The sequence below is a fragment of the Sprattus sprattus genome (genome assembly GCF_963457725.1).
Source record: "Sprattus sprattus genome assembly, chromosome: 8".
Lineage (NCBI taxonomy): Eukaryota > Metazoa > Chordata > Actinopteri > Clupeiformes > Clupeidae > Sprattus > Sprattus sprattus.
The window spans coordinates 9,757,205-9,770,068 of NC_137927.1; the positions used below are offsets into that span (position 1 = coordinate 9,757,205).

General features: G+C 46.0%; 1 protein-coding gene across 10 annotated transcripts in view; it reads left to right on the forward strand.

Annotated features, from left to right (window-relative positions):
• Positions 1-12,864, forward strand: part of celf1 (cugbp, Elav-like family member 1) — a 36,301-nt gene that overhangs the window by 9,586 nt on the left and 13,851 nt on the right. For 9 of the 10 annotated variants that reach the window (XR_013968751.1, XM_080843684.1, XM_080843685.1 and 6 more), the window contains exons 1-7: positions 963-1,239; positions 7,919-8,106; positions 8,571-8,653; positions 8,798-8,846; positions 11,057-11,191; positions 11,586-11,665; positions 11,997-12,158. Coding sequence is in view for 9 of the 10 variants with exons in the window: in XM_080843684.1 (XP_080699810.1) it covers positions 1,028-1,239; positions 7,919-8,106; positions 8,571-8,653; positions 8,798-8,846; positions 11,057-11,191; positions 11,586-11,665; positions 11,997-12,158 (909 nt within the window). In the remaining variant the exon portion in view is untranslated. Of the gene's footprint in view, positions 1-962; positions 1,240-7,918; positions 8,107-8,570; positions 8,654-8,797; positions 8,847-11,056; positions 11,192-11,585; positions 11,666-11,996; positions 12,159-12,864 lie in introns of those variants that run through there. The other variant, XM_080843689.1, reaches the window with a different exon arrangement.

Below are 12,864 nucleotides of genomic sequence, written 5' to 3' on the forward strand. Positions count from 1 at the left end.
CCGATGCGTAAGGTGATCAAGGGTTACATTTATGCCCGATCATTCATTTAATGCTTTACTCTGTGTGCTGAGACCAACCCCATCCTAGTTGCATAGTCTTTTAGTTGATACAAGTCCCCCCCCACATCCCTAAGTACTCAAGTTTTTCGGGAAAGGATTAGGATTTAGAGCGATTTCTAAAATGATGTGCTGGTGCAACCCCTTGTCGGTAGTAGGAGGTTTTTATGCCGGTGATGGGAAGTACAGTGCTTCTGCTTTGGTAGGAGTGAACTTTGCTCTGCGTTGTACATTGTGTTTTTTCTACCATGTTCGATCTAAAAATAGAGCTTTCGTTGACTGTGAAAAGGTTGAGTAGATGAGGCTCCAGAGATTTGATGAGTAATGTCTGTCCGGTTTGAGTTTCCTGTGGTCAGTGGCTGCCGGTGTGGCCACCCACCTGTGTCTGCCTGGAGTATCAGATGACTCCCGCAGCAACATGCTGCTGGATTTAAAAAAACAAAAAAACACAATGTTTGAAAATGGTACACTACTAACACATGAAGCACACGGTTTTTCAATAATACTGAAAGGGACCAGTAGACCCAGTGCAGTCTCTCCCCGTAGCTTTGTGTTTGGCCGGCCATATATCTGTTGGACCACACGCTTCTCAATGTGGAGGTTCCAGACTTCTGCCTAATCCCAATGAAAATGTGTCGTAGCCCATCTGTTTGAACTGTGTGTGTGTGTGTGTGTCTGTGTGTGTCTGTGTGTGTCATTCTTTCTCCAGGGGCAATTAGTCAAGCTTCTATTTAATTTGTTCCTTTGTGATTAATCTCCCTGCTCTTAGTCACCGTCGCTCTTCTGCCTTCCTGCCATGCCTCTTTTGCTGTTAGCTGCATGAGTTTATCCAGTGCCACTGGCATCGCCTGACCATCTCTACCTTTCTGTTGTGCTTCATCTTCCCTCTTCCCTAGTCTGTCACTGTCCCACTCCGTCTCCCGTGTGTGTGTGTGTGTGTGTGTGTGTGTGTGTGTGTTTGTGTGTTTGTATGTTCACATGTATGTGTGTGTTTGTGTGTTTTTGTCCATTGTCTGATGTGTGTGTCCTGTATTTGTTCTGTGTGTGTGTTCCCTGTAGTGATTGTCAAAGGCACTGGATGGATAGCGTGGAGGCTGAAACCCTGTACCTGTCCGTGGAGCAGCACGGGCCGGCCCAATGCGAGCTTCCCCTCTCTGCCCTGGAGGCTGGAGCCCCGGGCGGGTAAGAACGCATCCCTTCCCCTACCCCCTCCGTAACGCCCAGCTCCTCTCTGCTTCGCTCCTCTCCTCTCGCAGGAGTTACACCACCTCTGCCAGGATAGACCCACAGTCTCATTATATTCCTCTCCTTGGCCTTCTCACAACTAATGTTCTCTTCTGTGCCAATAGACACACACTTGGGCTATTCTAGAAGAGTCACACACTCCTATGAAGAACCTGTTGCTTTTTGTGTCGGCCAGGCGATACTAACGAACTTTACTGTAGCTCCTCACCCTTTTTGGTTAGAGAGGGTCTGTACCACCCGTGTACCACCCAAACCTGTTTTAAGGTTGGGCCTAATTATCTTGAATCTGCTGTCATTCAAGATTTAATGAGGCCTATAAAAAAGGACACCATCTCTAAGCCTAGTCAAATGTAATGAATGCGTGGTAGAGCTTCACTAACACCATTTCTCAGATTAAACTGAGCAAATTTATGTTAGTCATTTTGCCAGCTTAGCATGATGCATTGTATCTACATTTCTTTTACAAATAGGCACACACACACACACACACTTACTCTGAAATGCAGGATAGCCTATTTCTGTGGTCCCCTTTCATACCAGTCTGCCTCCCTCACTTTTTTTGTTTCTCTGGGTGTTTAAAACGGTGCAGTAATGGATGCCCTCTCCGTAATGAATCACACACCCCTACATTGCATCTAAAATCAGCATCTCAGTGATAAGAGGTCTATCCCTCATGACCCTCAGTCATGTATTAATTATAAGAGGTCTATGCCACATGATCAGTCATGATAGGGAAAACCATGTTGGGTAAAGAAGCTTGAGTTTGACTCACCAAATGTGATTAGCTGAACAACCACAGCTCAAGTTGCTGTCAGGTTGATGTCTCATTCAACACAGTCAACGTGTTTTTAGTGGAAACACAGCGACCCGCACATTGGCAATCTCAAATGTGCAAAATGTCAGCGCATTGTGTGGGTCACATTATCTGAACCCTAGCAGCCATTCATTGTCTCTGATGCCATTTCTCTGTCCTGACATCCTGCTGTTGTTACACTGCCAGGTAGACCTGTAGGGTTGCTTTGCGGCCCAGCATGCACAAAAGAGACTGAATCCACAGAGACTCGTGGGGAAAGGTTGTGCATAATGTGGCTGTTCAATCTTGTGCATCTCGGCACCTAATCATTGGTTGGGGGAGGGGGGGGTCTTGTTCAGTCATGCCACTCGATCAGGTGTGATGGGGGTGCGTGGGGATCTTCTGTGGAAGTCAGGTGGGGGTTGTAAAAGTTTAGTACTGGGCTTTTAAAATGTCAGAGGAAGTTTTTATAGAAATCGTGTTCAGTGTCGGCTGAAAAGCCATGCTGAGTTTTAGGGAACTTTGTTTGTACCTCTGTATTGTGATGCCTCAACATAGGTCAGAAGCAGGGTCAAAACCACCCTGGTTTACAGATGGAGCTGAAGATGACATTTTCATTTATTTGACGGACTGAACTAATTAGAAACTCCTTTTTGTGGGTAGAGATGTGAAGACTTCAGGGAGCAAGCATACTTTTTCTTCAGTGATGTTGCAGTTTCATAGTTTGTTTTGGAACCTGTCGACATTTTCCAATGCAGTAAAATGTTGAAATGTGATGCTTGAACGATGCCATATAAATGAACTTTGATGTCTGTCATCTGCATATTCACATGATGCTGGAGTTTGTGATCCTGAAGGTGAGGTAAGGTGGAGTAGTGCTTTGAAAGAATATGGCTCAAACCTGCAATTTTACAGGCTTGCATCTGTGTTCCTTTCTGCCTGGATGAGTTTTGGATTGTTTGAGAGTGTCGGTTTGGAAATGGGATGTTTGGATGTTGGAAGATTGATTCTGTTTTGAAATGTATTAGTTCTGATGCTAGTTGAAACATGCTTGTTGTGAGTAGTGACATGCTGAGGTAGGGACAGGTTACTGACAAAGGTCGGCCTTTAAGCTGTTTGTATTTATCCTGTGGTATTTTTCGTTTCCCTCAGGCAAAAAAGGTACACTCCAGGCCCCTCCTACCTTACACTACTGACCGCACCCTACAGCTCCCCCCCCCCCCCCCCCCCCCCCCCCCCCATACCCTCACTCTCCTCAGAACAACAGTGTGAACCGGGCCCTGAGCCGGAACTTGATTTTGTCAGGGGATGGGGTGTAGTGGGTGCTGTATTGAGTGAGGGTTTGTTGAGGGGGCAGGGGGGGTGGGTGCGTATGAAGGCAGGGATTAGCAGCCTGCGCCCCCAGTCCATTCACTGCGTCCCGTCAGCGGCTCTTATCAGCATGGATCTGACATGCCGTTTATCTGACGCGGCAGCGCGTTCTGCTGGGGTAGGAGAAACGCACACAAAAAAAGCCCCTGGCCATCAGCACTTTCCTTTGTGGGGCCCGAGGCCACTGCATTTAGTGGCCTGACTCTGTCGCTGCCTAATCCAGACCCAGGGTGTATGCCTCTATGCTGTCACTGTGAAGGGCCTTTTTTTGAATGTGTGTGTGCGTATGTTGTGTTCCACCACAGTGCCAGCCTTTTTACGCCGTCGTCTCTCTCTCCCTCAGAACACTCGTGTTTAAAGGAAAATAATAATAAAAATCCTCTTGGTGTTAGTTTCGGTTTTTGTTTTTTTATTTCTCTAACGTAGCGGTTTTTCTGGTGCTTTTTGTTTGTTGTTTTGGTTGAATCTTTTCGAGGTGTTAAATTTCTTTTTCTGACCTGGCCTCAATGAGGCGTCCACACGGCGAACAAGCCCAGCCTCTCCTGCGTAGCGCCCCACAGGCGGTGACCCCAACGCCGGTTTTCTGCCGTGGTGGAGTGTTGTTACGGAGCGCTTTGATTACTACACTAACCGTGTGCTTTCCTGGAGAAGCTGCTGTAGTGTTTCTGAACAGAGCTTTTTTTTCTGTGGTGTGAAGGGAAGAAAGGACGTTCTTGAAAATGTCCTCTTTTAAGCTTGACTTTCTGCCTGAGATGATGGTGGACCATTGTTCATTGAATTCGAGTCCAGTGTGAGTACCAACATTTCTTAATTCTCTCTCATTTGTTTCTCGAGATTTCTCACAGAACTATGCTGTAAATATAAATGCAGACTCTGAATGCAGGCACCTTCTAGAACATACAGAATTGTGACAGAAATTGTACAGAAATTTGTGTATCTGGAGCTTCGTAGGCTTTTCAATGTATTGTAGTAATGGTCTCGTCTTGGGAAAAAAATAAGTGTTTTGTGTGAATCGTATTTTGGACAGTAAGGGAATTTTGCAGAGAATATCATGAAGTAGCTCCAAAGAAACTAGGCTCTAATGAGGTTCACTGCTTGACATCCCATCATTATTTTTCTGTCCGAACAGCTATTGTTCCTCTTTTTAAATGTAATTTATTGCCCTTGAAATAGATGGGCTTTGGGCCATTCTGTTACGGATGCCTTCGTTGGCAGCTGGCAGTGTTGGTTTCTCACTCATCCCTCTGCCTTACGCGGATCCCTCCTGGGCCCGTGAGAGAAGTTGACGGGCGAACGCTGATGTTTTCAGACGTGCGTGTTTCCTGAGAGATTAACCCTCAGAGGAGGCCAGGCTCATGGGAAACGGCTGGACATGGCGGGTCAGGAGAGGTCAGGCGGAGTTCACGCTCACAAGCACCACGGCAGCAGAGCAGAGCAGAGCTCACGATATCACACATGTAGATTTGAGCCGAATATGTTTTTCTGAAAAATTATGGGTTACACAGAAACATATATATAAATTCGGTAGCCTAACCATGTGTTTGGGTTTTACACGACTCTCAGGGCTGATTTAGGGTTTATTAAAATAAAAAAATGCAACGTTCAGGCTTTCACTGACGACGAGATGACTGTCATTTAAATGATATGTTGAAATTTTTTGTACCATAATGGTGCTCATTTCCATTGTTGTTCCCGAGGATGATGTAAAATTGTTTTATTTGATCTATTATGAAGCATGTCCATGTATGAGAGAGTAGGAGGCACAGCAGACATAACCTGCTCTCCTGCACTTTCTATGCAAGACAAGCAGAGATTAATCCTGTCAACTTCATCGCCCTCAGCGCTAAACCTCATGACATCCACTAAAGAAAAGCTTTTTGTCAGTGCACTAGACTCACAATACAACCTAGCTGAAGGTGATTTTTTTTCTGCCTGCTGAGGTAAATGTTTGTGTATTCAAACCAAGCAGAGATTGTTGAGGTAAAGTTGGAAGGCGAAATTCACGCTGCTTGAAGTTTGCTAGATTCCTGCTGTCTGAGGTGGCGGGGATGTGACACAGGCGTCGACGTGAAGATGTGGAGCTCTGTTTCAGTGACCTACCTTTGATGTGTCCAAACAGATGTCACTTTTAAGGTGAAAAGGAGCATCTCATGTCAACACCTCTGCTGAAGCCAGTCAGTTAATGTCAAGCTGAAAAGTCTCTCAGCTCCTGGATTTTAGTCTGTAGACTAAAATATTACTATGACTGTCACCCTTTAATATTGTTCTCATAATGAATCGTATTTTATTTCTCATATTAGGCTCCATACGATTGACTGAGGTCCCTCTGCCACTGGTAATGGACGTTGCTGGTGTGTCACAGCAGTCTGTGTTTACAGCCAAGCCCGAATCTCGTGCAACAGCCCAGGAATGTGACTCAGCTGGCTGAAATTGCACGCCACTGACATAACTCTCCCCCCATAGGAGTGCTAGGGCAGCTTGTTGGAAACTTTTCTGACCTCTGGCAGAATCTTTTGAGTATGGCCACATACTGACCACTCCAAACTGTCCGTTTCAGTTCTCAAAATAAGTTGAATAGAGGTGTTTGAGCTTGATGTGGAGAGATACAGAGATGGTATGGGCAGGTAATCAGCTAAGGGATATGATCAAGTATATAGACTACTGCCACAGCGCACACTTGAGTGCAACTTCTGTAGTGCAGGCTTGGGTAGCTTACATCTTCTCTTTTGTTCTTTCCTTTTCCTCTACTCCTTCTCTGCCTTTTTTTCTTCTTCTTTAATTTGCTGTTTTCCCCTCTTCTTGTGTGCTCTGGCCAAGAAGGAAGCCATTGTAACTCATTGACGGCATTATCATTACAAGGTTCCTCTCAGAGAATGGGAAGTAATATAGCACCTCTAATACAGTTCATAAGGGGAGCACCCCTCCGGGATTCAGGATTGATTATTGATACTTTGGGATTTAATGACCAAATCCATTTGGTTTCAATTTCAGCCACAGCAATCACAGGAAGTATCAAGTGACGGTGGTATTGTTGTTGCAAAAAGGACCAGAGTGAACCCCTGCAAGCATTTTGCATGACCGTGTGATAGGGCCTTGAAACAACAGGGTGGTAGAAAGGATTATTTTATTTTTATATTCCATTAGCACTTTCTGCTAAATTCCCTTAAAATCCAGTGCTTAGCAGAAAAATAAGATTAACATTTTTTTTCATGCATTTTCTCTGCATTCTCCTAACAGTACTGATGACCTCTGCCGGTCGTCTTTAGCTTTTTTGTGTTCCCTTTCTGTTTTGTGAATCGGCAGTGAGATGAGCTCTTAAGGGCTCTGTACAGTGGCATGTTCTTTTGTGAGCGCCTCAGTAGCTCGCTGTTGGTGTGAGTCACTGGAGCAGACCTGTGACGTGAGAGTTCCCTTTCTCTTGCCGCTCATCGTGGGAGGTGTGTGTGTGTGTGTCACTAAGTCCCTACTGGGCTTCCTGCTCAGGCCAAGTGATCATGCTTGGCCCAGGTTTTGGGACCTGGAGATGAAGCGGCATGTTTACTGGAGTCTTTACATGAAGGGCGAGGCGGTCCGAGCCAGGATGTAGGGTTGGGGTTAGAGAGAGTCTGATCACAGTGTCCCTGTGGGATCATGTGTTTGTTTGGGATTTATCCTCGTTTCTTTTCTTGCCCAATTTAGCACTCTCATTTTAGTTTCTAGAGCTACTTCCTAGGATGGGGATTGGGGACAGAGTTTGACTGGAGGCGGTAGTTTACAGGCAGAAGCACTCGCACGCCTCCCCCAGATGAGCGCTTTCCTTCTCTGCGGTGTATCCTCATTTAGTTTCAGATATGAATGCACTCATGTCACACAGACTCGGCCCCTCCGTCTCAGAAACAAGGTAGAAATGAAACAAACAAGGCAGGTCCTGCCATCGCCGCAGAGAAATCCTCCGCGCCGACATGATGTGTGGGTGGGTTTCCGAGCAGCCTGGCTGTTTTGCATTTTGAAAAAAATTGAAGCTTTGGGGTGGTCAGAAGTCTGCCTGTTTAATGGGGTCTCTATAAAGACAGGCTTAAGAAGCTTTCGGAAGGATGCAAAAGAAGGGATGCTGTGTTAAGTGTGTTGCTAACAGGCTAATGAGTGTCGTCATGACGAGGCACTGTGTGTTGCCTCAGGGATGGGTTGAAGGATAATGTTTCCTGGGATGAGCAGAGTGCCGCCCTAGGCTGCCAGTAACGCTACCTTAAAGCATCCTGTGATTCCATGTCTGCTATGCCTCCTCTTATACTGCTCTTGGATGCCTCTGCATACAAGCATCACTTTGATTTGTATGCGTTATGTACAGGCCTCTGTACATGTTCGTGGTCATCCTCTTATTTGACAAGCAAATCAACCAGTTTTAAAGTAAATCCTCTGCTCGACGACTTAAGCCCAAGCAGTGATGGAGAATGTCCTTGCTTGTGTGCGTAGATCGAAGAAGATGAACGGGACCCTGGACCACCCCGACCAGCCGGACATAGACGCCATAAAGATGTTCGTGGGGCAGATCCCGCGCTCCTGGTCGGAGGAGCAGCTGAGGGAGCTCTTCGAGCCGTACGGCGCTGTCTACGAGATCAACGTCCTCCGCGACCGCAGCCAAAATCCCCCGCAAAGCAAAGGTAAGAACTCAGGGAAACGGAACCGCAGATAGACTGACGCTAGATACCTGGCTCCTCCCAAGTTAAGTAACATCAATTAGTTCCAAGTGTATTTAAAATGAAACGTAGTGTAAGAAAGTTTGGTGTTTTTTTTTATTTATTTATTTTTTTTCCTCTCTCCCATCATTTTTGGACACTTGAACCAAGTTTCTAGTAAGTGGCTAGTTTCACAAAAAAGCTATATCAGTCTTGCATGTACTTGTATGTAAACTATTTAAGCTTAAATTGTCATTCAAGTTTCATAATCAGACATCATGATGAGATTGTTTTGAAAATGGAAGATGTCTTCCAAATATGATCTTGCCTGTGATTGGTGATCATGAATACTATTAGAGAAAAGAAATGCTCTTGGTGTGATCCTCAAACTGGGATGTTGGTCCTAATGATAGAGCTGTATTAAATGTGTTCTCCCTGTCTGTTGGCAGGTTGTTGTTTCATCACATATTACACACGCAAAGCTGCGTTAGAAGCACAGAACGCCCTTCACAACATGAAGATACTCCCAGGGGTAAGGGAGATGTTAATTCTTGACTGGATGGAAATAATCCACACACACACACACACACACACACACACACACACACACATCTCTCTTGCACTTTCTCTGATTGTCTCTCTGCCTCTTCCTCCCATTCCTCCGGTCTCCTCCCAGATGCATCACCCCATCCAGATGAAGCCCGCTGACAGTGAGAAGAACAACGGTGAGTGTAATGACAGTGTGCAAAGGCCCCTGAGGGGGTACATCAGCACTCATCCCTGCTACACACTCACACACTCACACACTCTTCTACGAATGCTCTCCTGTGCCTCTGGAGCCTGTGCTGTACTGCTACAGATCAGATTAAGAGGCGGGAGCAGGAAAGACTAGAGGCCTGAGGTAGTCAGGGAAGCACTTAGATCTCGTCACCTTATAGATCGAGAACTGACACCCAGTCAACCATTTACTTTTCCGATTTTCTTTTTTATAAAACAAAGAATGTGTTATTTTATCTTGTCTTTTAAACCACTAAATGCAACATCATTTTCTATACAAAGGAGATCCCATTAGTTGTTTAATTTGTCATTTCAATGATATGGGGCACTACAAAGTCCTTTGATGGCAGTTCATATGCTATAGAGGAACACCACAGCTCTCTATAGAGGTACACCACAGCTCACTATAGAGGAACACCACAGCTCTCTCTAGAGTTACACCACAGCTCTCTCTAGAGTTACACCACAGCTCTCTCTAGAGGTACACCACAGCTCTCTCTAGAGTTACACCACAGCTCTCTCTTGAGTTACACCACAGCTCTCTCTAGAGTTACACCACAGCTCTCTCTTGAGTTACACCACAGCTCTCTCTAGAGTTACACCACAGCTCTCTCTAGAGTTACACCACAGCTCTCTCTAGAGTTACACCACAGCTCTCTAGTTACACCACAGCTCTCTCTAGAGTTACACCACGGCTCTCTAGTTACACCACATCTCTCTATAGAGGTACACCACGGCTCTCTAGTTACACCACAGATCTCTAGTTACACCACAGCTCTCTATAGAGGTGCACCACAGCGCTCTATAGAGGTACACCACAGCTCTCTATAGAGGTACACCACAGCTCTATAGAGGTACACCACAGCTCTATATAGGAGCACCACAGCTCTCTATAGAGGAACACCACAGCTCTCTATAGAGTTACACCACAGCTCTCTATAGAGTTACACCACAGCTCTCTAGTTACACCACAGCTCTCTATAGAGGAACACCACAGCTCTCTATAGAGTTACACCACAGCTCTCTAGTTACACCACAGCTCTCTATAGAGGTACACCACAGCTCTCTATAGAGTTACACCACAGCTCTCTATAGAGTTACACCACAGCTCTCTAGTTACACCACAGCTCTCTATAGAGGAACACCACATCTCTCTATAGAGTTACACCACAGCTCTCTCTAGAGGTGCACCACAGCTCTCTCTAGAGGTGCACCACAGCTCTCTATAGAGGTGCACCACAGCTCTCTATAGAGTTACACCACAGCTCTCTATAGAGTTACACCACAGCTCTCTATAGTTACACCACAGCTCTCTATAGAGTTACACCACAGCTCTCTCTATAGTTACACCACAGCTCTCTATAGTTACACCACAGCTCTCTATAGAGTTACACCACAGCTCTCTATAGAGTTACACCACAGCTGTCTATAGAGGAACACCACAGCTCTCTATAGAGGTACACCACAGCTCTCTATAGAGTTACACCACAGCTCTCTATAGAGTTACACCACAGCTCTCTAGTTACACCACAGCTCTCTATAGAGGTACACCACAGCTCTCTATAGAGGTACACCACAGCTCTCTATAGAGTTACACCACAGCTCTCTAGTTACACCACAGCTCTCTATAGAGGTACACCACAGCTCTCTATAGAGTTACACCACAGCTCTCTATAGAGTTACACCACAGCTCTCTATAGAGTTACACCACAGCTCTCTATAGAGTTACACCACAGCTCTCTATAGAGGTACACCACAGCTCTCTATAGAGTTACACCACAGCTCTCTATAGAGTTACACCACAGCTCTCTAGTTACACCACAGCTCTCTATAGAGGTACACCACAGCTCTCTATAGAGTTACACCACAGCTCTCTAGTTACACCACAGCTCTCTATAGAGGTACACCACAGCTCTCTATAGAGTTACACCACAGCTCTCTATAGAGGTAAACCACAGCTCTCTATAGAGTTACACCACAGCTCTCTATAGAGGAACACCACAGCTCTCTATAGAGGTACACCACAGCTCTCTATAGAGGTGCATCACCACATCTGTGATCAACCTGCATTCTATTGCTGTATTTCTCCATCTGTGCTGATTGTAATGGTGGAAGTATGATCGTCATTTCTCTGCCCTCTTCACCTGTGTATCCCCAGCTGTAGAAGACAGGAAGTTGTTCATCGGCATGATCTCAAAGAAGTGCAACGAGAACGACATCCGGCTCATGTTCTCTCCCTATGGGCAGATCGAAGAGTGCCGGATACTCCGTGGACCTGATGGCCTGAGCCGTGGTACTGCTCTCATTTACACACACACACACACACACACACACACACACACACCTCTTACTGATGCAGCCATACCTGATTATACACTTAAGCCGGCATAATGTACGCTAACTCCCATAATTGCTTGCATCAAATGCCTTGTCTGAATGAGGGATTCACAATTCACAAGTATTTCTCTTCAATCATCAGAAGTGTGTGTGTGTGTGTGTGTGTGTGGGGGGCAGTATTTCATCATGGTTCTGCCCATATTTAGATCACCACTAGAATCTTGCCCCTGGTCCTGTCGGTTCTTTTCCGCTGTGCCATTTTCAGTACATTGAGATTCGGCCCGTTTGATGGGATGCAGAGGCTGTGTTGCAACCTCTCCACACACACTGACACATTTCTCCAATCACAGGCTGTGCCTTCGTCACCTTCACAGCGAGACAGATGGCCCAGTCAGCCATCAAGTCCATGCACCAGTCCCAGACCATGGAGGTAAAGACCTCATCATCATCTGTCTGTCTTGCTCTCTCTGCTTCTCCTTTTTCTTCATTCTGGCTCTTTCACTTACACCTTTTTCTAATTTTCTATCATTCTGGCAATTTTTTGGGGGATGTTGTTTTCCCGCCCCCCCCCCTCCCCTGTTGTCTGTGGTATCCCTGCTGAAATGTCTGCTTGTATAACCAGTATTCTCTGTATGGTTTATGAAGTCCTGCCACTATTTTCGACACATATTTCTTTCTGCATATCAGATGGGTTGTATGTGTGTCTCCAAAGCTGGTCAGATGGTGTTTAGTATGTTTATGTAACCATTGCACTTGCATAGGGCTGTTCCTCCCCAATCGTGGTGAAGTTCGCCGATACGCAGAAGGACAAGGAGCAGAAGCGCATGGCGCAGCAGCTTCAGCAGCAGATGCAGCAGCTTAACGCCGCCTCCATGTGGGGCAACCTGGCCGGACTCAACTCCCTGGGCCCCCAGTACCTCGCAGTAAGTCCCCACCCCCAGCCCCACCCCCTCACCCCACCCCTACACCAGGCCAGATGCACCTCACCGTTACAAATCCCTGAACCCCCACCTTACCCCTGTTTACCAGTCATGACTCACGGCAGACACGGCTTTGGGCAGTACGAATACGGTGTGTCCCAAGTTTACTTGTCGTGCTCTTGGAGACAAACTCACTACGAGACAATAAGACCTGATTAGAGATTTCTGCCAGCCATTAAAAGGCTTCCTGCTCTCTTGTGCAACACTGCTTGCTCAGCATGACATCTGAATTGTCATTACCATCCAGTTACTTTAGGAGGACATTAAGTGCTTTTACAGTGCCTAACTGTGGTGGGACACATCAATAGTGCAGAGCTGGATGCACAGTGGCGCAGATGGTAGATACAGTGTCTTGCTTCATAAAAACAAATGGCCAGTAGCCTCCTTCAGTTTTTTTCCATTTGCCAGGCAATTCCTGGCAGCTACCATAAGCATGTGAGGGTAGTTTGTGTACGCTTGCCTGAGATGTATGGTTGGGATGCGTTGGCTTGGCTCAGAGTCTTTCATTTGGACGACTGATAAGCCATAAAATGAGAACTTTACAATGGAAATGTATGTTAACATGCGAAACGTGTGTATTTGTGCCCAGTGTACTCTTTGACATTTGACAGGGTAACAAGTACTGTTTGACATTAAATTGAGTTGCATG